We start from the raw sequence: 24,414 nt of genomic DNA, 5'->3' as shown, positions 1-24,414 counted from the left end.
GCCGTGGTTTCGAAAAGGGCATACATTATGACTATGCATCATTTGGCACGCCATACCTCATGGGTTGTCAAAGGTCAGGTCGGCTGGGTAAAAAACAGTGTGTTGTTTTGCCGCTGAGGAAGGATGAATGCATTTTCGTGTCGAAGGAAGGTCAGGTTCAGAGGGTAGGGTGTGACGACGTTGAAAAGCGTTTGTACACTGAGCTGTTCCTGTGTTTGCTTCGAGTCCTATTCCAAGGGGATTTTGGTTCCTGGATGAGTGACTCCAGAACAGTAAATGTATTGCAGTGAGTTTTGTGCAGTGCCATAGATTGAAGCTCAGCATCCCATAGAATCATCGGACTTTCGGCTTTTTTGAACACTTATCTTTGGTAAGTTACATCTAATTTTCCCACACACAAGTAATGGTGAGCTAAAGTATTTGGTATACCATGTCTACTCACAGAAATATTGGGAAAAGTTTCCGTATGGCGCCACCACTTTTTCATTCGAAATAAAATAATATAGTATCTAATTTACCTGACTGATATATCCCTTTTTGTAAAAATGAGTGAAAAAGTGGTGGCGCCATACGGAAAGTTATCCGAAATATTGTCATGGATGTACCCTTGAACTGATATTTAAATTAAAGGAAACTTTCTAATCTAATCTAAAAATATCTTCAAACTGTGTGGGTTTTTATGGATTTCCAATTTCCTTGTTGTTTGTTAATGTTATGTCCTACTCCTACTACTATTTACTAACTCCTACTACTAAACCACGGCCCTTCAGTCTATGAAATATGTGTGAAGGACTGCAGGGATTTATCAAACTTGCAACCCCCTCCTCGGTTTTGACAATGTAACAAATAGTTACTAAAAATTATAGAAAGCTATAACAAAAAACCTGTTTATTGGTCATTTTTTTAAAACAATATTCAACTTTCTTTGTTGTAAATAAGATTTTATGTACTGTTCATCCGGAGCAGAAACACCAGAGCTTGAGTTCTTATCTGCCCGTACACGAAGCACTACTGAGAGAGAAATTTAATTTTTGTCTTGTCTGTCAGTCACAAGCTGGTCAATGGCCAATAACTTTTTTTATGAATAATGAATGCCATTTCTAATTGAAATATAAATTTTAAAATAAAGATTGAGAGAGTCAATGAATAACATGCATGTTCATTATTGGGGTTTGATTTTGTTTTATCCTGCAGTACTTAGAAAGACACTGCAAATATCTTTAAAACATTTTGTTATCGTTTTTTTCACATACATACATGTAGGATTGTAGGCTATCACTTAGCTCAGTCATCATAACATCCCTTTTATCAAACTCGGAAGGAAAACCAACATTTCTTTAATCATGGAAGTTTACAAGCAATTGCTTTGTTCTACTTTGGAAAAAACCTCATATAGAACATATATTTTGTTCTTTATATTTTTTTCTTTAACAACTGAGTTCCAGGAGGAGCTTTTTATTTCAAACTGATGGAATTGTCACAATTCTTTTTCTAACACTATAAATTGTAATTTTAAAAACCAAGGCCCCCTTGTGGGGTAATTACTCAATTGAACAAAGGATCCCCTAAACAAGAAAATCATTTTGTTCACCCAACAAGCCATATATTATACAGATGCATACATGTACACGCTCATTATTCTAAAAAAATAAATTCTCTCACTTTTGTTCTAACTTTTAGAAAATGGCATCTTTTGAAGCAGCCAATGTTTCATCTCTAGAGAAAATCAAACAGGATTATCTGGAGTGCAGTATTTGTCAAGAGGAGTACACAGAACCCAAAGTACTAGACTGTCTTCACAGCTTTTGTAAACACTGTTTACTTGATTATCACACTTCCAAGTACGAAGACGCCAAGACGCTCATTTGTCCTCTTTGTCGAAAGGAGACACAACTTCCTGAAGAGGGTGTTAAAGATCTCAAGACTAACTCTATTTTAACCGGTCTTGCAAGTCAACTGGGGCAGGTCAGTTTATCTCAAAATGCGAAGTTACTCTGTGATTTATGCGAGGAAAAACATGATGCATTGCATTTCTGTTTTGACTGCCCCATGTTCATTTGTGCAAGCTGTTACAAAATGCACCAAAAGGTTCCAGCATCATCAAGTCACAAAGTAGCTACTTTGAAAGACATCCGTGATGGGAAGATTGCAATGAAAAAGACACAAATAAAAAGCCACCCAGCATGCCAAACTCATGAAGGTGAAGTGATGAGGTTCTACTGCACAACATGTGATGTGATGATTTGTAGAGATTGCACAGTCATAGATCACCCTAGACCACACCATGAGTATCTTGAATGCAACCAAGCTTCATCCACATCTAAACAATCATTGGCTAAGCTCTTTAATCCTCTTGAAGACATCTTGAAGAACCTTGACCAATCCAAAGCAAGTGTTTCAGCAATGAAAGACAACCTAGACAATGCAGCTCATGGAACCATGGCAGAGGTGAGGAACAGAGCTGATAAGATCAGGGCTGAGATAGCAGCTCAAGAGAGGCGCATCATGGATGAAATAAAAGCCATCCAAATAGATCGTTGTAAGAAATTGGAGGAGGAGCACCAAACAATGAGTGCAAATATACAGCAAATACAGCATTTACTGCAGGTTGCCAAAGATGCCAGCAATTCTTCAGCGCCTGACTTCCTTGCACTCTATCCTACAATCAGTAAAGACATGACATTGCTTACAGGTCAAAATCCACCAGAGATAGATTCTACCCTTTCCCATCTGAGATTCAATCCAGGAGCATGTGCCATCTCCCTGGGTAATCTGAAGGAACCAAGGTGGGAGCTTTGTTTGAAGTTTGACCCTCAAGCATATGATATTGATGCTTCTTTACCTGGGGATGAGGTGGCAGTGGCAGAATACAGCAATAAAAGAGTGGTGATCTACAACACTAAAGGAGACCAGAGGCAAACTATCCAATTATCACACAGTAAGTCCCTTACAAAGTAAATTACGTAAAGGTAGAACGTACTTGGTGCCAGTTCTAATCATGAGTTATTAAAAGGACACGTTGCCTTGGATCGGGCGAGTTGGTATATGAAAAGTGTTTGAATACCATTTGTTATATGAAATGCATGGTTGGAAAGATATCTCAAAAGTAGGATATAATGATCCACACAAATATGCCTTGAAATTGCGGGGTTTTCCTTTTCCTTTTCAATTTCTCAAACTAATATGTAGGATTTGAAACTTTGCATGGTGGAGATAAGATATAGAAGCGTTTGCGGTAACACCATGTAATAATCTCTAAATGAGTTGAGGTGGTTCTGAAAAGAACCGTTGGTTTAACTCGACGTTTCGATCAGTATGCTCTGATGCTGCATGTTGCTTAAGTACTGGGCGGCGGATTAGCTTGGTGATGTACGAAGGCGGGAAGTTGAACTCGATGATGCGTGGTGAAACCTGCTGTGGAGCCTTGGGTAGTGTGTGGGGGTGTGTGCTCACTGAACTGTGTCAGTAGGAACAAGCACAGGGGATAGTGAGGGTGTGGGGCCTAGGTGACTGAGGGTATAGATGACCCAAAGCAGTCTAAAGGTTGGGGGGGCCTAGGGGGAGACCGTGGATATAGAAGATCCGGAATGTTCCTGCTCCATTGTGAACTTGATACTTGAGTGTTGCTGGTTGAGGTACTGTAGAAATTCATGGAGAGAGTCCTGACCGTGGGGCCACACGACAAAGGTGTCGTCTACGTAGCGGAGCCACAGGCTGGGTCGGAGGTCAGCGGTGAGGAGTGATGAGGACTCGAACTCTTCCATGAATATGTCAGCTAGAACCGGGGATATAGGGGATCCCATGGAGGTCCCAGCTGTCTGCTCGTAGTACTTGCCCTGGAATTGAAAACAACTGGAGGAAACGCATGTGTAAAGTAAATCATGAATCAAGTTCACAATGGAGCAGGAACATTCCGGAAAGTTGCCCTTTCTGGATGTTCTCATCACAAGAAATCAAGACGGCACCCTCCACCACAGCATTTACAGGAAGCCCACCCACACCGACCGTTAACCTACATCAGCGGTCTTTCCATCATCCAACTGTCAAGTCGTCAGTCAACCGTGCGCTGGTTCAACGAGCTTATACCTTTTATGATCCGGACAGCCTCCAGCATGAGTTGCAGCGCATCACCACTTCTCTACAGCGGAATGGATACAACGCCAAGCAAGTCAAGACAAGGAAGCCCGTCCCCCCCGACCAAAGGGTCTCCTATACCCAAGGTCAAACACACACACCCACAGTTAGTTTACCATACCTAGGTCCCCCCTCTCATCGCCTCCAACGCATCTTCAAGCAAGCAGGAATCAAGGTATCACTCCGCTCCGAAGAAACTCCATGGCTCTCTCCAATCGCACAAGGACAAGAAGGACACCTCCACCCGTGCCGGAGTCTATTGCATTCCATGTGGTAAGGTTTATGTCGAGGAAACCGGGCGTAACCTTCCCACTAGACTTAAGGAACACCGAGCACACGGAAGGAGGGGAGACTTCGATAAATCCGCCATCGTCAAGCATTCCCACATCACTGACCAGTGAGTGAACTGGGAAGCCGCAGAAATCATCGCTCCAATCCAGGCGTGGCACCCGAGACGCATTAGAGAGGCCATCGAGATCCACAAGCATGACACCGTACCCCAAGACATCGGCTTCCACATCAGCGACATCTGGCTCCCCCTCCTACCGACCAATGGATCTTCTATATCCACGGTCACCCCCTAGGCCCCCCAACCTTTAGACTGCTTTGGGTCATCTATACCCTCAGTCACCTAGGCCCCACACCCTCACTATCCCCTGTGCTTGTTCCTACTGACACAGTTCAGTGAGCACACACCCCACACACTACCCAAGGCTCCACAGCAGGTTTCACCACGCATCATCGAGTTCAACTTCCCGCCTTTGTGCATCACCAAGCTAATCCGCTGCCCAGTACTTAAGCAGCATGCAGCATCAGAGTCCAGCATTCTCCAGAAGACGATCAGAGCATACTGATCGAAACGTCGAGTTAAACCAACAGTTTCTTTCAGAACCACCTCAACTCATTTACAGATTATTACATGGTGTTACCGCAAACTCTTCTATATCAAACTAATAGGGTCGGCCATGAGTAAAAAATTTGTTTCCACCCAAATGGGCGACTGTGTTACTTCATGATGAATAAAGAAAATCGTGCAATTTTGAGCTTATTTGTGTGGATGGTCATATTATACTTCTAAAACATCTTTCTAACCAGTGATATGATTTCATAACAAACAGTTTTCAAACGCTTTTCATAGACTAAGGCAACATGTCCCTTTAAACACATGATTGGTTACAGGATGACTTTCAAAGTGTAGTCCATGAGAAGAGATTGCCCTTTCTAACCAGTGCTATCAGAGAAGTTTTATCAAACCAAATTTTGATATGACCCTCTGTATAATGTTACTGGATTTGTTTCCTAAAAACTCCATCAACATTTGTTTAACAAGATGACTACATTCTATGCTGTTGTTCTCTTTCATTTTTCCCGACACTGATTTGAATATTTCATAAACCTTGCCTTGACAAACTATAGCATGCTTCTATCGGGTTGTTATTTGTCAGTGCCTCTCTTTCAAAGTGAGCAATTCAGCCTGCATATAAGCCAGTTATTCAAGAGTAATTTCCATTTTAGACTAAAACACAATTTGTTTAATTGAATACCCCCCATACTGGTTTATACATAATGAAGGGTCATTTTTACTTAGTATTCATTTTGGTCATTTTTTTGTTTTGCAGATCCACAGGCTGTAGCAGCATTCCAGGGTCAGCTAGTTGTTGTTGATAGCAGCAACTCTGTCAAGATGTACAACACAGACGGCACCAAGGGATTTGATTTCTACTCAGTGCCTCATCTAGAAGTGGGCAAGACATTAGTAGACCTATACAGTGTAGCAGTTATGAATGATGCCCTCATTGTTGGTGATGTAAAGAGGTCAGTTATCACTAAACACAACTGCAGTGATGGGTCACTCATAAACACTGTTTCAGTTAAGACTGAACCTTACTTCATTGCCATTGACAGCAATGATAGAGTTGTAGTCAGTGGCGGGGACAAACGAGTGGACATTGTTGATGGCAATGGTGCTACACTAGTCACCATCAAACCAACCATTAATGGTCAGCCAGTTAAATACTGCAGAGGTGTATGTTGCGACAGCTCATATATCTACATTGCAGTGTTGAATTGGGATTACAATACTGGTCACATTCACCGGTATGATATTGAGGGTAGATTTCTCAGCTGCATTGTTCGGGGTCTGTACTGCCCAGGTGGAATCTCATTGACCCCAAATGGGCAGCAACTTGCAGTGGCAGACTTCAAATCAGTAAAAATTTATAACAAGGTGTAACCTTGCCATATAACTATGATACTGGTGTTGTCCTGTAGAACTTGTACATTGATGTGAAATTACCACAATGGTTCAATAGTCAATACTTCTCATTTCTCATTAACTCAATCCCCATAAGAAGTGGTATTTGTGGTTTTAATTCAATCAGTTTTTTTTAACAATATTGTTTACCATACCTGTCCAATCCATAGATAGCCGTGACAGTGTTAAAATCATTGTGTTGTAGAGCCAATGAATTATGCAACAAGTGTTCAGTATATAAACATTGATAGACGTAGCAATGACTTCATATTCACCTCATGGAGACTGAGAACAAAACAGGGGAAAACAAAGGGGAATTCTTAAAGACTGGGGTGCTCTGTGAGGAATTTGTGTACAATGTCCCTGTAGGTTCTTAACTATACTATAGGGATAAAGGAAACAAAGATGCAAAACACAAGGATTCCCCAAAATAGATTATGTGTACAGGAAACAAACCAACATCAACAGAGCTTCTTTTTTGACAGTTGCAGTTCAGGGTACGCAACATTCTATTTTCAAGATTGATTATCATACTATCAGTAAAATTAATAACTTGCAATTTCATGACCAGTTTAAAGACACTGGACACTATTGGTAATTGTCAAAGACCAGTCTTCTCACTTGGTGTATCTCAACATATGCATAAAATAACAAACCTGTCAAAATTTGAGCTCAATCGGTCGTCGAGTTTGCGAGATGATAATGAAAGAAAAACACCCTTGTCACACGAAGTTGTGTGCTTTTTGATGCTTGATTTCGAGACCTCAAATTCTAAACTTGAGGTCTCAAAATCAAATTCGTAAAAGATTACTTCTTTCTCGAAAACTATGTCACTTCAGAGGGAGCTGTTTCTCACAATACTTTATACTATCAACCTCTCCCCATTACTCGTTATCAAGAAAGGTTTTATGATGATAATTATTTTGAGTAATTACCAATAGTGTCCACTGCCTTTAAAATAAATGTGCAGTATGTAAATTTGGATACATGTATCATTATAGGAGAAATATCATATGGTTATAGGAGAAATACCATCAAAGCAATTGTTAGATAGTTGATGGTAGTGCTTGATACTCTATATTCTTTATTCAGGATTGACCACAGTGTATTAGTGGACTGAATGTTGTGACCATTTCACTGAGTGTACAGTATATAATCCTTGATACATGTAGCAGTGAGTCTACATTAAAGCCATTGGACCCTTTCGGTACAGAAAAAAAAAAAAAGTTCACAGATTTACAAATAACTTACAGGGTTTACAGAAGGTAGTGGTGAAATACTTCTCTTGAAATATTATTCCATGAAATGCTTTACTTTTTGAGAAAACAGTAAAACAATATCAATTCTCGTTAACGAGAATTACGGATTTATTTTAAACACATGTCATGACACGGCGAAACGCGTGGATACAAGGGTGGGTTTTCCCATTATTTTCTCCCGACTCCGATGACCGATTAAGCCCAAATTTTCACAGGTTTGTTATTTGATATAGAAGTTGTGATACGAAGTGTGGGCCTTGGACAATACTGTTTACCGAAAGGGTCCAATGGCTTTAAACACAAAGAAATATTATGTTGGATGGTTGCAGTTGCACATAGTGCATGATACTCTATATTCAAGATTAAACATTAAACTTGGGACCCATTGTTCATTAAGTGTTATGAGGTTTACTTTTAGCATCCTTCCCGTGTCTTTACAGAAGTATCGTTACTATCTGATGCTCCCTCAATAGATTATATTTCCCTGCTTAAAATTAAATATTGTATTAACAAATTTGACATTAATTCTTGTACATAATTCTAGTCATACTTAATATTCGCATATATTCACCAGACATAAGGAATGTCTTTCAACAGACTACCAGTTCTTGTAAAAACATATGTTTAAAACTATACAGGCCAAAAAGTTGATTGGTAATTTTTCAAAACATTCGAATGTAACTAAAAAGTTCAGTATCAAACCGTTTATTGAACAAGCACTCTCTCTTGCTTATTAAGGGGGAAAAAAGAATAGAAGAAATTGATAATTCCTGAGAAAGAGGAGTTATGTCTATTTTAATAAAGTTACTCATTTTGCAAGCTGTTCATGGAAGACAAAACAAATGAATGACCTTTGTGTACTTTTTTTTGCTGCTTACCCAGATGTAATGCTATTCAGTTCAGCAATAAAGGGAAGGTACACATTTGGTAATTACTCAAAACAAATATTAACTTAAAAACTGACTTGGTAACGAGCATTGGAGAGCTGTTGATAGTATAAAACATTGTGGGAAACGACTCCCTCTGAAATAACGTAGTTTTGGAGAAAGAGGTAATTTCTCACTAAAATAATAAAAGACTTCTAGCTAGAAGACTTTTAGTCTTATCTGAAAGCACTTAAATCGTCCAAAAAGGGTGTTTTTTTTCTTTTATCATTTTCTCACAACTTCGATGACCGCATTGAGCCCAAATGTTCACAGGCTTGTTATTTTATGCTTATGATGGGAAACACCAAGTGAAAACACTGTTCTTTTGCGATTACCAAACATGTATAGTGCCTTTAAAGGCAATGGACACTAATGGTAATTACTCAAAATATTTGTTAGCATAAAAACTTACTTTGTAACAAGTAATGGGGAGCTCCTTCTGAAGTGACGTAGTTTTCAAGAAAGAAGTAGTTTTCCACGAATTTGGTTTCGAGACCTCAGAATTAGAATTTGAGGTCTCAAAATCAAGCATCTGAAAGCATGCACACAAGGGTGTTTTTTTTCCATTATTTTTTGCAACTTTGACGATCAATTGAGCTTAAATTTCCACAGGTTTGTTATTTTATGCGTAAAAAGAATTTGAGATGCACCAATTCAAGTGAGAATACTTGTGTTTGACAATTATCGTCTTTAACATTCCGTGGACAGCTACAAACATGGGTGCTCTCAGGCATAACGTCCCTTCGGTATTGTATTGGTTTCATAATTCTTCTTTTCCAGATAAAAGCAAGAAATAATGCTTGTTTAATATGCGCTTCACTTGTGCTTTTCGTATCAGCTGTTGTTTTTAAATTATCAATCTCGGTCAACCTCTAATTTGCTAACCATGTACATTTTTACTTGTTCTAATTGGTTGCTACAAAACAGTGAATTGTAAAAATATGACAATGGAAATAAATAAATAAGAATAAAAGAAGTGATCTTTAAATGCTTGGAAAAAAGTGTTTCTCTTCAGTTTATTTGAAATAGTTACAATTTTTTCAAAGATAATCCTCATATAGGGCCCATGATGTTGAAACTTATAAAAATTCTGCTATTGGCCTGACTTTTAAAGTTTTTTTTAAAATAATTGTTGCCTTGAAAAGGATGACATTGAAACCGTTTCTTTTTAAAGTAAAAGAAAACACATATTCTTAATATTAATTTAACATTCCGGAGGGTCACACATTGTTGGAAAAAATACACATATCCTAAATGATATTTCAGCTCACAAATCTTTACAGAAAAAGTTTAAACTTGTCACAAGTATTTTAAACACAATTGATTTGTTTCGCTAGCAAATATTGCCCGGTGTCCCTGGGAAATCTGTCCGTGTGCACACTGTGTAATGAAGGAGTTTGTTTCAAAAGAGGGTGCTATCAGAAGAAGTTTGGCTCGCTGTATGGGGGAACAGAATTTGTTATGTGAAAATATTAATATCAAGTTAATTATTAGTCCTGCATGCTTCAAACTTTGAAACCGATTTTAACTGTGCATTCATAAATACCTCAGACAGTTTCGCTATTCACTCAAAACAAATCTATTTTTAATGTTTAGATCAAAAATCTGACATAGCATCTTTAAAAAGTATAGGGAACAAATTATATCACAACAACATGTAACTAGGTAAAGAAATTATTAAACTAAGTTATTGTTACAAATTTGTGATCTGCAAATGTGAGCTGTCTTCGAAGTTTGAGGCTTCTTTTCACAGCATTTATGACGTGGTGTTATTCGGTTGGCCCTGCATTGAAATAGTGCCACGATTGGTAACCTCACTAGGGACGTCAAAGGTGCACTGAAAAAACGTCTGCCGGCATGCAGTGGCAGTCAATTTACTCCAAACCAAAACCCAATATTTATGAATGAAAATTAATGGTTGAATCTAAATATCTGATGGGGTTTTAATAAAGTTTAGAGATTTATCTTTACAATTACATTTTTTATTGGATTTGAGAATATTGAGTATGATTAATAAAAGATTGAAAATGCCTCGACATGTCACGGAGTGAATTGATTTAGAGAAATTACGTAGTTGTACAAAGTTAAGTTTGCGTTTAAGAGTAACAAGATTTTGGTTTTTATGGCCAACGGGCCTGTAAAGTTCGTAGACTTCACTTTAAAGAATGGGAGTTACTAAAGATAATAGAATCCTCTGTGATTGGCTGTAATTTATATGGGTCCAGTAGTGCGTGCTTCTGTTTCGATGATGCACCCCTTCGGTAACAAAACATTGGGAGAGCCTTGACAAGACTCTCCCACTTTCACTTACAAGTCGGATCTTCAATCAATGCATCCTCGTGCTATCCTACGGGGCAGAAACATGGACAACAACTAAGACATTGGAAAAGAAACTGAGAGTCACAGAAAGAGCAATGGAGATGATCATGGTAGGAGTTGCAAGAAAGGACAGGGTCAAAAATGAGGACTTACGAGAAAAAAAATGCCAGGGACACCATACAGGAAATACAAACAGATAAATGGAGGTGGGCAGGCCACCTTGCAAGACGCCACGACAAAAGATGGACACATTGCATTACGGAATGGACCTCAAGAACATATACGAAACGTAGACGAGATGGAACAGAAATTAAGAGGCCTTAGACATTGGAGTCACGTGGTACATCTTTTCGCGGGTTTGATTTTTTTTTCTCGTTTGGGAGCAAAATAATTATTTGAGTGGGTTCTTGTGACTTGAGATATCCGAGGAATTGACGTTGTGTTTGTCAGCCTCGATGATGGAGCCGGTCATTGAAAGCTGACAGTTTCCAGATTAAATTCTGTAGAATTAACGAGAGCGTCAAGTACGGCTTAACCATGGAGGAACTATTCAACTGATCTTTAAAGCAGTTTCATTGGCGAACTGCTCTAGGCCAGGATCGAAAGAACGACCTGTAAGTATCATAATTTTGTTGTGTTTTAAAAAGTATTATTTGATTGATTTAGATGTTGAGGAGATCAAGTAATTTGAGGAGTTTGTGTTTAAAGACAGTGGACACTATTGGTAATTAGTCATGACAAAATAATTATTAGCTGAGCATAAAACCTTACTTGGTGACGAGTAATGGGGAGAGGTTGATTGTATGAAACATTGTGAGAAACCTCTGAAGTGACTAATAGTTTTCGAGAAAAAAGTTATCTTCCACGAATTTGTTTTCGAGACCTCAGATTTAGAATTTGGATGTCTCGAAGTCAACCATCTAAAACGCACACAACTTCGTGTTGTGACCACGGGTGTGTTTTCTTTCATTATTATCTCGCAACTTCGACGACCAATTGGAGCTCAAATTTTCACATGTTTGTTATAATGTTGAGATACACAAAGTGAGAAGACTGGTCTTGACAATTACCAATCTGCCTTTAAGATGTCGCCTTTTGATATTAGTTTTGTATTCAATATTGTAGTGGATTATTATACAAATAATGAATGTTTATGAGTGCAGCGGTGCGAATAATGTTCGTGAGTTGAAAGATGGGATGTTCTATTCAACGTTCAAACCAAAATTTATTTTCTGCTAGTAGAAATTTTGAAGTTTGGTTAGGTGTAAAATCCAAATTTCTGCAAGTGCAAATATATAGAAATTTGGGATGTCGACCGCCAGTCACTGGAAAAAGTAGGTGTCAGGACGCTTCGTACCTTTTCGAGGTACTTCGTACCCTCTTACAAGACGCTTCGTACCTTCTCACGAGTCACTTCGTACTTTCTCACGAGACACTTCCTGCCTTCGTACCAATTCGGGATTTCTGCATCGGTTATGATTTTGTTGACCATTTTGAGGGCGCTGTGCCAATTTTTTTCGCACGTGCGGTCGGTGTTCAGCTGCGGAGTAAACACAACCTGCTGTCGTCTGCTCGTCCAGTGTCTTCAGATGGAGGTCACAATTAAACTGCAAAAAACACATGGTAAGTGTGGATTTTTCTCGAAAGTTTTTATGTCTGGAGAAAGTTAATACGTTTGTTGATTTTGGGTTTAGTGACTTGAAATAGTTTGTATAAAGCTGTAAAAGACACTGGACACTATGAAAGGTAATAATTGTCAAAGACTAGTTTTCTTACTTGGTGTATCCATGGAGTTTATTGCTCCATGGTGTATCTCAACATAATTTTTAAATGCATAAAATAACAGACCTGTGAAAATTTGAGCTCAATTGGTCGTTGAAAGAAAAAAAACACCCTTAACACATATAGTTGTGTGCTTTGAGATGCTTGATTTAAAGACCTCAAATTCTTAACTTGAGGTCTCGAAATAAAATTCGTTTTGCTTGATTTTAGGCGTATTTGCAACGGTCTCCTTCACTTGTCTGCTCTCGCCAAACGCCAGTTAAAATATCCAAGAACTGCAAGTGAATCTAGAATTAGAAACTTCAAACCAAAAACAATTCGCTAATCCCCCAGCAGCAACTAACTAAAATAACTTTTTATGCCCCTCCTGTTTTTGTTTTAAAACTTAATTGCCCTGTGGTTAAAAAATAACAAAATGCATTTGAAAAGGCAATTTAAACATTAAAAAAAAGCAGGGGGCTGAAACTATTTTTCAAGCATGATCTTGGTTAAACAAGATCATATTAAAACATTATTCTTTGTTTTTGGCATCTTTGTGAGTGAAAACTTGTGTAATGTTCGAGGGATTATTTAAAACAAAATTTAAAGCGATTTTTATTTAATAGTTGGAAGGGACTTCTCTCTTAGATAGTGACGTGGTGTGGTTCGTATTGTGGATAATGTTTGCTTAATTTCACTATTTATTCTGTTGCGATTTGTATCTTTAACCAGAATTAATCAAAATCACCCAGCAGGTGGATCTATTATTTTCCAACTCAATTAACTTTGCGCGGGAGACTCTACAATCTGCCAACAACAGAGGGCGCGATTCATATTTTAGTACCTAGTCAGATACCCTAAACCAAATTCACTGCTGAATGTATAGGTGAAGTCAGACTTGATAAGTCCCATTCAAAAACGCATGCTGGATCAGAATTTCTCAAACACATGGGCGGAGAGGAGTCATTTGCCTCTTCGAGAGAATTTTGCCCGCAATTTGGCTCCATTTTACCGTTCCTGAAGAAGGAACGGTAGTTAAGAAATGCAAGAGTTGCCTCAGTTGCCTCACAAAGTAGACGCAAAAAGTAAGTTTGGAATATATATATTTATTGTGGAAACCGGAGCTTGTAAATTTGTGTGTGATAGCCCCCTTGACTTGTGCGTTATTTATAAACGGGGTAGGCGGGGTCGGGACGTGGCCAAGGAGGCGGTGGGGGAGGAGGCTGATGCATGATCGCAACAACACTCAGACTTTAAAGTTTAAATACATTAAATACATTAATGCAAATTCAGCTGAAATACTTTTAGTCTGATGATGTAAATGACCTGTCACTAATAATTTTACAGTTTTAAAACAAAACAAAAATGATTTTTTTTTTAATATTAAAAAAAAGTATTTTTCCGTAAGCTAAGTTTTCAATATTAATTTTGTAATTTACATTTTATATCGTCCTACTTCTACTAGGCCTGTCTGTAGGATTAATGATTGCCTTTTATATCATCCTTTGTAATGATTCCATCCTGGTGCATCCTAGTGGATCATCCGCCGTTGTTTGGTCATGTGATTATAATTTATATAACAAAATTATTTATAAATAAATTCAAAATCTTTTTTAGTTGTGGTAAAAAAACCTGATTCGTGTAATTTACCTCAATGAGATATCCCTATTTGTAAAAATGAGTAAAAAAGTGATGGCACCATACAGAAAGTTATCCCCATTGACTGTCTGACTTGTCTTTTTTGGAAATGATTGTTACAGATTTTCAAATCTTGATGAGGCATGGTTTGTGCTTTGCAACCTGCTGCGCTGTTGCCGGGCACTCATGATTACAAATTGATCACCAACACATTTTTTTTTTAAAGTTAAAATTAAATTCCTTGCACAGATTTTCAACAAAATGTAACACTTGTGTAAAGTTGTGTTTATTAATATTATCAGTGAATTTATTCTTTGTATCAGTGGTGACCGAATATTTTTAAATTTTTTATTATGTATTATTTATTTATATTAATTTATGTTTCCTTTCCTGCAAGCTAGGTTTTTAATCAAATCAAAACAAACTAATCAAAGAACACAATAAAACTATTTGTTTTACCCTATCAAAGGAAATGTTATCAATATTCTAACATTTTGAGGTGCAAAACAATGAAAACTAGGCTTAGATCTAGCTATAAAGGTAAATTAATTAAAACTAGCCTTTTTGTAAAGAAAACAAGTATCATTAGCACAGACAGCATATTTTTGAATGAATGAAAAGTCACTTATTGCCTTCCTTCTCATTACAGCTGCATTACATGGTGTGGTCTATCATTCATACCTGCGTCTCAACTCTGGCAAGACTGTTGGAAGTCGTCACAAGCAGCCACGAGTTCGTCAGCCAGAAACACCTAGGATCACTGGTGAGTGAAACACTGGAGTTTTATCTTAGGAAATATCCAAATTGTTTAGGTTTATATCTTGCTGTTCAAGCCAAGTAAAAAAAGAAACATGTTTAGCATCTTCGCCCGCTTCCTTTTAACAGGCCACCTCCTTTTTTATTTTATTTTTTATTTAAATTTTTTCGGCACATTTTTATTTTTATTATTATTATTAATGTCTGAATGTCTTGACCAAAATGTTTCATTTTTGTGTGTTTCAACAGTAGAAAAACAATGGATATTTGACATTTTAAAAAGTTTGGCAGCCATCTTGAAAAAAATTAAAAAAATAAAAAGCCCCTCCTCCTTCCTTTTTTTGAGAAACCGGACCTAAACAAGTTTCTTTTTTTTACTCGGCCTAACCTCCAAAACATTTTGTTTTTCTTTTTTTCTTTTAGAGGTTTCATCATTTATATATAACTCTGAATGAATAAAAACAGATGTACCGTTAAAAATCTGTGAAAAGGGTTCACCACCCACAAGCCATTTTTGAAATCGGTTTATGACAAAAAAGATGCACAAAAGATGAAATTTATTAGGTGATTTATTTCATGTGGTTTCTTTTTAAGAATATTGCCTCCAAAATTTTTTATTTTATTTCAGGAAAGAAACAAAAACAAATCATGTTAAAGGGTTTGCCACATGTAGGGGAACCTCTGGTCAATTATGAAATTGTTTGAAAGTAAAATGCAAAACTTTGTTTTGCACAAAAGGTAGTTTATCATTTGGTAAACTTTGAAAAATACCAACCCTCATAGTTGCAGGGGTTTTATCCCTCTGAAAACAGCAAAATTGAGTGACAATGGGTTCGCCACCCAAAGGGAAACCTCTGACCAATTTTCTAACTGTGTTGAATCGAAAAATGTACCACTTCATTATAAAAGGTGATTTTTTTGTAGTTATTTTGAAAATTACCCTCCCCAAATATTTGGTTAGAAATAGTTTAGATTTATTTCAGAGGCTTTATATTTAACTGTTAAGACATGTAAGCAAAATTCAGTGATATGGGTTTGCCACCCGTAGGGAAACCCCTGGCCAATCATTATAAAAGGCGATTTTTTTGTAATTTTTTGAAAATTACCCTCCCCCAAATATTTGGTTAGAAAAAAATTTGTTTTATTTCAGAGGTTTGATATTTAACTCTTAAGACATGTCAGCAAAATTCACTGATATGGGTTTGCCACCTGTAGGGAAACCCCTGGCCAATTTTTTAACTGTGTTTATTAGTTGAAAATTGGCCATTCATATTAGGTGATTTATCATTTAGTAAGCTTTGGAAAACGTGCCCCAAAATACTTGGTTTTATATTTTTAATTCTGAAAATGGAAGAACAAAGGGGTCGCCACCCGTAAGGAAACCCCTGGCCAATTTTTTAACAGTGTTTGATTAAAAATTGCGCCACTTCAAACTAATTTGAAAAATAACGTCAACTCCACAAGTATTTTGATGTACGTATAGGTTCGTTTTATTTCAGAGGTTTTGTATTTTACCTGTGAAAACAGGAGCAAAAAACAGTGACAAAGGGTTTGCCACCCGTAGGGAAACCCCTGGCCAATTTTTTTTCAATGTTGGGAAAAAGCAAATATAATTTGTTGATGTATCGAGATCTTTACTTCGGATGGATTCATCGCTACTATGACAGGGTTTTGCTCTCTGTTTTCTCAGCAAGTAGAACCAGTAGACCTATTTTGCTAAACTTTCACAGTTTTATTTCATCTTTCTATATTTTGTTCATTAATCATTGAAAAAAAAAACTTATGGCTCTACCTTTTAGGTTGTTATATCACAAATTTGTTTTGTCAATGTTGGGTTATTTTTCATCACTTCTTAACTTAATTTTTCTATCTGGTCTGGTTTCAGATTGACAGGCCATGTGCTAAGTGCCGTCACGATCAGCACTGGTCATGATGGACTTCATTTCCACACCAGGCAAACAGCTGATGAAGGACAAACCGTCTTCTGTTTCTGCCCATCATGCAAGTAAGTTAATCACTACTTAATTAAGCCTGGTTCATACTTCCTGCAAATGCAAAATGAATTTTGGCGACACAGCCCTGTTTTCTTTGTGAATTGTTGCGAGTGATTCATTGTGAGTTCGTTACAACAAAATTTGCTTCGCATTCGCAGAAAGTATGAACCGGGCTTTAGGCTTGTAGACCCTTTTAGGTTTATCATACTGTTTTCATAGATTGTGCAGGGGTTAGTAGGTACCTGTGAGGGCAGAGATGAGTCTTGTGATTTATTTATCACTACATATTTGGCTGCACAGGCAGTTTCTGTGTTGGTTTGATGAATGAAATATATGGTCCAGTGATCAGGGGTAACATTGTTGACGAGCCACGAGCGTCACTGAATGACGGATTTCAATACTGAATGAAGGATTTCAGTGCTACATGCGGATTGGTAAAAGCAGAACTTCGCCGTTACATGACATGTGTGTAAATCAATGTCAGAAGTGTCATGGCCGAGCACTTTTTGAAAGAGCATCAATTTCAAACTCTGGTGTTTCTGATCAGCAGAGTGTGGGTTTGAACCCCCAGCCATGACACTTATGTTCTTAAGCAAGACACTTAACCATTGCTTCGCCCTTCGGATTGTACAAGAAGCCGTTGGTCCCATGTAGAAGAACTCATGTAAAAGACCGCAGTGCATGCACTTATCGGAAAAGAGAAGGGGTTCACCCCGGTGTTCCTGGCTTTGGCTGCATGGTGTGCTAAGGATTAGGTCTCATAACTACAAAATCTTCGTCCCACTCACCTTGCAGTACAAATATTTGGCGCTTTGTATCTTTTGGAAAAGGCGCGTTATAAATACGTTTATTATTATAATTTTTATTATTGTTATTATTAAAACCCAATATGGTTACAAGTGCATCCATCAGCAAAACAGAAACCAACAAAACATGCAATTGGATCTTGCGAAGGATCTGCGGTGAACTTTACAAAGAGTTAAGACTGGTCTTATGTTGTTAGGACAAGTTACTCGTCAAACTTAGGACTAGCCCTAAGTTAGGACCAGTCCTAACTCTTTGTGAAATCGACTCCAGGATGGTTAGGTTTAAAGGTCCATTTTTAATGTAAAAGTAATTTTGATTTATTTACAGGCATCAGTAAGTTTGAGTACTCCTGAAGAGAATCAATATCTTCAGATCAGTCTACACTGAGAGGAACTCAAGGCAAGAGGTCACTGGAACAAGGAGATGAAATTACCACTGTCGACGACGACGACCCGATGCCAGAGAGATGTCTTACTGATGAGGAGGCAAATTTTTTGGCTGTGTTTATTCATTGAAAAATGCACCACTTTATATAAGGTGATTTAAAAGTTTTGAAAACAAGCCCCAAAATATTTGGTCTTATATTTTTAACTCTAAAAACAGAGGAGCAAAAATTCAGTAACAAAGGGTTTGTGTCCGTATGGAAACCCTTGGCCAATGTTTTTTTTAAACGTTTTGGGAAAAAGCAAACAAAATTTGTTGATGTATCGAATTCTGTACCTCCACAACTGCGACAGGGTTTGCTTCTTTCTGTTTTCTCAGCAAGTAGAACCAATTAACCTATTTTGCTGAAACTTTCACTGTTTTATTTCATCTTTCTAACCATGTGTGAAATCGACCCCAGGATGGTTAGGGTCAAAGGTTAATTTTTTATGTAAAAATAATTTTTTTATCTATTTTTTATATTTACAGGCATCAAGAGATTGAGTACTCCTGAAGAGAATCGACATCTTCGGATCGGTCTACACTTAGAAGTCTTAAGACAAGATCCCACTGGAACAAGGAGATGAAATCACCACCGGCAGCGGCGACATCGATGACGACCTGATACCACAGAGATGTCTTACTGATGAGGAGGCCGATTTTTTGACTATGTTTATTCATTGAAAAATGCGCCACTTCATATAAGGTGATTTGTAAGTTTTGAAAAACAAGCCCCCCAACTATTTGTTTTTATATTTTTAACTCTAAAAACAGAGGAGCAAAAATTCAGTAACAAAGGGTTCGCCACCCGTAAGGAAACCCCTGGCCGATTTTTTAACTGTGTTTGATTGAAAATTGGACCACTTCAAGTTGAAAGTTGACATTTAAGTTTTGAAAAATAACGTAAACCCCTCCAAATATTTTGATATACAAATTGGTTTCTTTGATTTCAGAGGTTTTATATTTTACCCGTGAAAACAGAGAGAAAATATTAGTGACAGTCTGTAAGGAAATCCCTGGCCAATTATTTTTACATGTTTGGGGAAAAAAGCATACATAGTTTGTTGATGTACCTCGGATGGATTCATCGCTACTGTGACAGGGTTTTGCTTCTTTCTGTTTTCTCAGCAAGTAGAACCAATTAACCTATTTTGCTGAAACTTTCACTGTTTTATTTCATTTGTCTAACCATGTGTGAAATCGACCCCAGGATGGTTAGGGTCAAAGGTTCATTTTTTAAGTAAAAGTTATTTTTTTATCTATTTTTTATATTTACAGGCATCAAGAGATTGAGTACTCCTGAAGAGAATCGACATCTTCGGATCGGTCTACACTTAGAAGTCTTAAGACAAGAGCCCACTGGAACAAGGAGATGAAATCACCACCGGCAGCGGCGACATCGATGACGACCTGATACCACAGAGATGTCTTACTGATGAGGAGGCCGATTTTTTGACTATGTTTATTCATTGAAAAATGCACCACTTCATATAAGGTGATTTATAAGTTTTGAAAAACAAGCCCCCCAACTATTTGGTTTTATATTTTTAACTCTAAAAACAGAAGAGCAAAAATTCAGTGACAAAGGGTTCGCCACCCGTAAGGAAACCCCTGGCCGATTTTTTTAAATGTGTTTGATTGAAAATTGCAAAACTTCAAATTAAAAGTTGACATTTAAGTTTTGAAAAATAACGTAAACCCTTCCAAATATTTTGATATACAAATAAGTTCCTTTTATTTCAGAGGTTTTATATTTTACTTGTGAAAACAGAGGAGCAAAAATCAGTGACAAAGGGTTTGTGTCCGTATGGAAACCCTTGGCCAATGTTTTTTTTAAACGTTTTGGGAAAAAGCAAACAAAATTTGTTGATGTATCGAATTCTATACCTCCACAACTGCGACAGGGTTTGCTTCTTTCTGTTTTCTCAGCAAGTAGAACCAATTAACCTATTTTGCTGAAACTTTCACTGTTTTATTTCATCTTTCTAACCATGTGTGAAATCGACCCCAGGATGGTTAGGGTCAAAGGTTAATTTTTTATGTAAAAGTAATTTTTTTATCTATTTTTTATATTTACAGGCATCAAGAGATTGAGCACTCCTGAAAAGAATCGACATCTTCGGATCGGTCTACACTTAGAAGTCTTAAGACAAGATCCCACTGGAACAAGGAGATGAAATCACCACCGGCAGCGGCGACATCGATGACGACCTGATACCACAGAGATGTCTTACTGATGAGGAGGCCGATTTTTTGACTATGTTTATTCATTAGAAAATGCGCCACTTCATATAAGGTGATTTATAAGTTTTGATAAACAAGCCCCCCAACTATTTGTTTTTATATTTTTAACTATAAAAACAGAGGAGCAAAAATTCAGTAACAAAGGGTTCGCCACCCGTAAGGAAACCCCTGGCCGATTTTTTAACTGTGTTTTATTGAAAATTGGACCACTTCAAGTTGAAAGTTGACATTTAAGTTTTGAAAAATAACGTAAACCCCTCCAAATATTTTGATATACAAATTGGTTTCTTTGATTTCAGAGGTTTTATATTTTACCCGTGAAAACAGAGAGAAAATATTAGTGACAGTCTGTAAGGAAATCCCTGGCCAATTATTTTTACATGTTTGGGGAAAAAAGCATACATAGTTTGTTGATGTACCTCGGATGGATTCATCGCTACTGTGACAGGGTTTTGCTTCTTTCTGTTTTCTCAGCAAGTAGAACCAATTAACCTATTTTGCTGAAACTTTCATTGTTTTATTTCATTTTTCTAACCATGTGTGAAATCGACCCCAGGATGGTTAGGGTCAAAGGTTCATATTTTAAGTAAAAGTTATTTTTTTATCTATTTTTTATGTTTACAGGCATCAAGAGATTGAATACTCCTGAAGAGAATCGACATCTTCGGATCGGTCTACACTTAGAAGTCTTAAGACAAGAGCCCACTGGAACAAGGAGATGAAATCACCACCGGCAGCGGCGACATCGATGACGACCTGATACCACAGAGATGTCTTACTGATGAGGAGGCCGATTTTTTGACTATGTTTATTCATTGAAAAATGCGCCACTTCATATAAGGTGATTTATAAGTTTTGAAAAACAAGCCCCCCAACTATTTGGTTTTATATTTTTAACTCTAAAAACAGAAGAGCAAAAATTCAGTGACAAAGGGTTCGCCACCCGTAAGGAAACCCCTGGCCGATTTTTTTAAATGTGTTTGATTGAAAATTGCAAAACTTCAAATTAAAAGTTGACATTTAAGTTTTGAAAAATAACGTAAACCCTTCCAAATATTTTGATATACAAATAAGTTCCTTTTATTTCAGAGGTTTTATATTTTACTTGTGAAAACAGAGGAGCAAAAATCAGTGACAAAGGGTTTGTGTCCGTATGGAAACCCTTGGCCAATGTTTTTTTTAAACGTTTGGGGAAAAAGCAAACAAAATTTGTTGATGTATCGAATTCTATACCTCCACAACTGCGACAGGGTTTGCTTCTTTCTGTTTTCTCAGCAAGTAGAACCAATTAACCTATTTTGCTGAAACTTTCACTGTTTTATTTCATCTTTCTAACCATGTGTGAAATCGACCCCAGGATGGTTAGGGTCAAAGGTTAATTTTGTATGTAAAAGTAATTTTTTTATCTATTTTTTATATTTACAGGCATCAAGAGATTGAGTACTCCTGAAGAGAATCGACATCTTCGGATCGGTCTACACTTAGAAGTCTTAAGACAAGATCCCACTGGAACAAGGAGATGAAATCACCACCGGCAGCGGCGACATCGATGACGACCTGATACCACAGAGATGTCTTACTGATGAGGAGGCCGATTTTTTGACTATGTTTATTCATTAGAAAATGCGCCACTTCATATAAGGTGATTTATAAGTTTTGAAAAACAAGCCCCCCAACTATTTGTTTTTATATTTTTAACTATAAAAACAGAGGAGCAAAAATACAGTAACAAAGGGTTCGCCACCCGTAAGGAAACCCCTGGCCGATTTTTTAACTGTGTTTGATTGAAAATTGGACCACTTCAAGTTGAAAGTTGACATTTAAGTTTTGAAAAATAACGTAAACCCCTCCAAATATTTTGATATACAAATTGGTTTCTTTGATTTCAGAGGTTTTATATTTTACCCGTGAAAACAGAGAGAAAATATTAGTGACAGTCTGTAAGGAAATCCCTGGCCAATTATTTTTACATGTTTGGGGAAAAAAGCATACATAGTTTGTTGATGTACCTCGGATGGATTCATCGCTACTGTGACAGGGTTTTGCTTCTTTCTGTTTTCTCAGCAAGTAGAACCAATTAACCTATTTTGCTGAAACTTTCATTGTTTTATTTCATTTTTCTAACCATGTGTGAAATCGACCCCAGGATGGTTAGGGTCAAAGGTTCATATTTTAAGTAAAAGTTATTTTTTTATCTATTTTTTATGTTTACAGGCATCAAGAGATTGAATACTCCTGAAGAGAATCGACATCTTCGGATCGGTCTACACTTAGAAGTCTTAAGACAAGAGCCCACTGGAACAAGGAGATGAAATCACCACCGGCAGCGGCGACATCGATGACGACCTGATACCACAGAGATGTCTTACTGATGAGGAGGCCGATTTTTTGACTATGTTTATTCATTGAAAAATGCGCCACTTCATATAAGGTGATTTATAAGTTTTGAAAAACAAGCCCCCCAACTATTTGGTTTTATATTTTTAACTCTAAAAACAGAAGAGCAAAAATTCAGTGACAAAGGGTTCGCCACCCGTAAGGAAACCCCTGGCCGATTTTTTTAAATGTGTTTGATTGAAAATTGCAAAACTTCAAATTAAAAGTTGACATTTAAGTTTTGAAAAATAACGTAAACCCTTCCAAATATTTTGATATACAAATAAGTTCCTTTTATTTCAGAGGTTTTATATTTTACTTGTGAAAACAGGAGCAAAAATCAGTGACAAAGGGTTTGTGTCCGTATGGAAACCCTTGGCCAATGTTTTTTTTAAACGTTTGGGGAAAAAGCAAACAAAATTTGTTGATGTATTGAATTCTATACCTCCACAACTGCGACAGGGTTTGTTTCTTTCTGTTTTCTCAGCAAGTAGAACCAATTAACCTATTTTGCTGAAACTTTCACTGTTTTATTTCATCTTTCTAACCATGTGTGAAATCGACCCCAGGATGGTTAGGGTCAAAGGTTAATTTTTTATGTAAAAATAATTTTTTTATCTATTTTTTATATTTACAGGCATCAAGAGATTGAGTACTCCTGAAGAGAATCGACATCTTCGGATCGGTCTACACTTAGAAGTCTTAAGACAAGATCCCACTGGAACAAGGAGATGAAATCACCACCGGCAGCGGCGACATCGATGACGACCTGATACCACAGAGATGTCTTACTGATGAGGAGGCCGATTTTTTGACTATGTTTATTCATTGAAAAATGCGCCACTTCATATAAGGTGATTTATAAGTTTTGAAAAACAAGCCCCCCAACTATTTGTTTTTATATTTTTAACTATAAAAACAGAGGAGCAAAAATTCAGTAACAAAGGGTTCGCCACCCGTAAGGAAACCCCTGGCCGATTTTTTAACTGTGTTTGATTGAAAATTGGACCACTTCAAGTTGAAAGTTGACATTTAAGTTTTGAAAAATAACGTAAACCCCTCCAAATATTTTGATATACAAATTGGTTTCTTTGATTTCAGAGGTTTTATATTTTACCCGTGAAAACAGAGAGAAAATATTAGTGACAGTCTGTAAGGAAATCCCTGGCCAATTATTTTTACATGTTTGGGGAAAAAAGCATACATAGTTTGTTGATGTACCTCGGATGGATTCATCGCTACTGCGACAGGGTTTTGCTTCTTTCTGTTTTCTCAGCAAGTAGAACCAATTAACCTATTTTGCTGAAACTTTCACTGTTTTATTTCATTTTTCTAACCATTTGTGAAATCGACCCCAAGATGGTTAGGGTCAAAGGTTCATTTTTTATGTAAGAGTAATTTTTTATTTATTTATTTTTTTATTTACAGACATCAAGAGATTGAATACTGTTGAAGAGAATCGACATCTTCGGATCGGTCTATACTTAGAAGTCTCAAGACAAGAGCTCACTGGAACAAGGAGA

At 37.1% G+C, this 24,414-nt stretch overlaps 1 protein-coding gene and 2 long non-coding RNA genes across 3 annotated transcripts; all 3 read left to right on the top strand.

Moving 5' to 3' along the window:
* Positions 1 to 96: 96 nt before the first annotated feature.
* Positions 97 to 10,507, top strand: LOC139947202 (E3 ubiquitin-protein ligase TRIM33-like). Its single transcript, XM_071945072.1, has 3 exons — positions 97 to 370; positions 1,681 to 2,938; positions 5,754 to 10,507. Exons 2-3 carry the CDS (start codon positions 1,684 to 1,686, stop codon positions 6,365 to 6,367), a joined length of 1,869 nt encoding a protein of 622 aa, XP_071801173.1. The 5' UTR covers positions 97 to 370; positions 1,681 to 1,683; the 3' UTR covers positions 6,368 to 10,507.
* A 2,636-nt stretch (positions 10,508 to 13,143) lies between these two features.
* On the top strand, positions 13,144 to 18,310 carry LOC139947494 (uncharacterized). The gene is made up of 4 exons (XR_011787355.1): positions 13,144 to 13,738; positions 14,941 to 15,054; positions 16,933 to 17,052; positions 18,176 to 18,310. It is a non-coding gene; the product is annotated as an uncharacterized lncRNA (long non-coding RNA).
* Positions 18,311 to 20,439: 2,129 nt separating this feature from the next.
* LOC139947506 (uncharacterized) lies at positions 20,440 to 23,722 on the top strand. The gene is made up of 5 exons (XR_011787356.1): positions 20,440 to 20,567; positions 21,140 to 21,356; positions 21,941 to 22,157; positions 22,730 to 22,946; positions 23,529 to 23,722. It is a non-coding gene; the product is annotated as an uncharacterized lncRNA (long non-coding RNA).
* The last annotated feature ends 692 nt before the right edge of the window (positions 23,723 to 24,414 follow it).

The sequence above is a fragment of the Asterias amurensis genome, chromosome 14 (assembly GCF_032118995.1).
Source record: "Asterias amurensis chromosome 14, ASM3211899v1".
NCBI classification, from domain to species: domain Eukaryota; kingdom Metazoa; phylum Echinodermata; class Asteroidea; order Forcipulatida; family Asteriidae; genus Asterias; species Asterias amurensis.
Note: the sequence above shows the minus strand (reverse complement) of the source record. Positions and strands in the feature narration are given on the sequence as shown.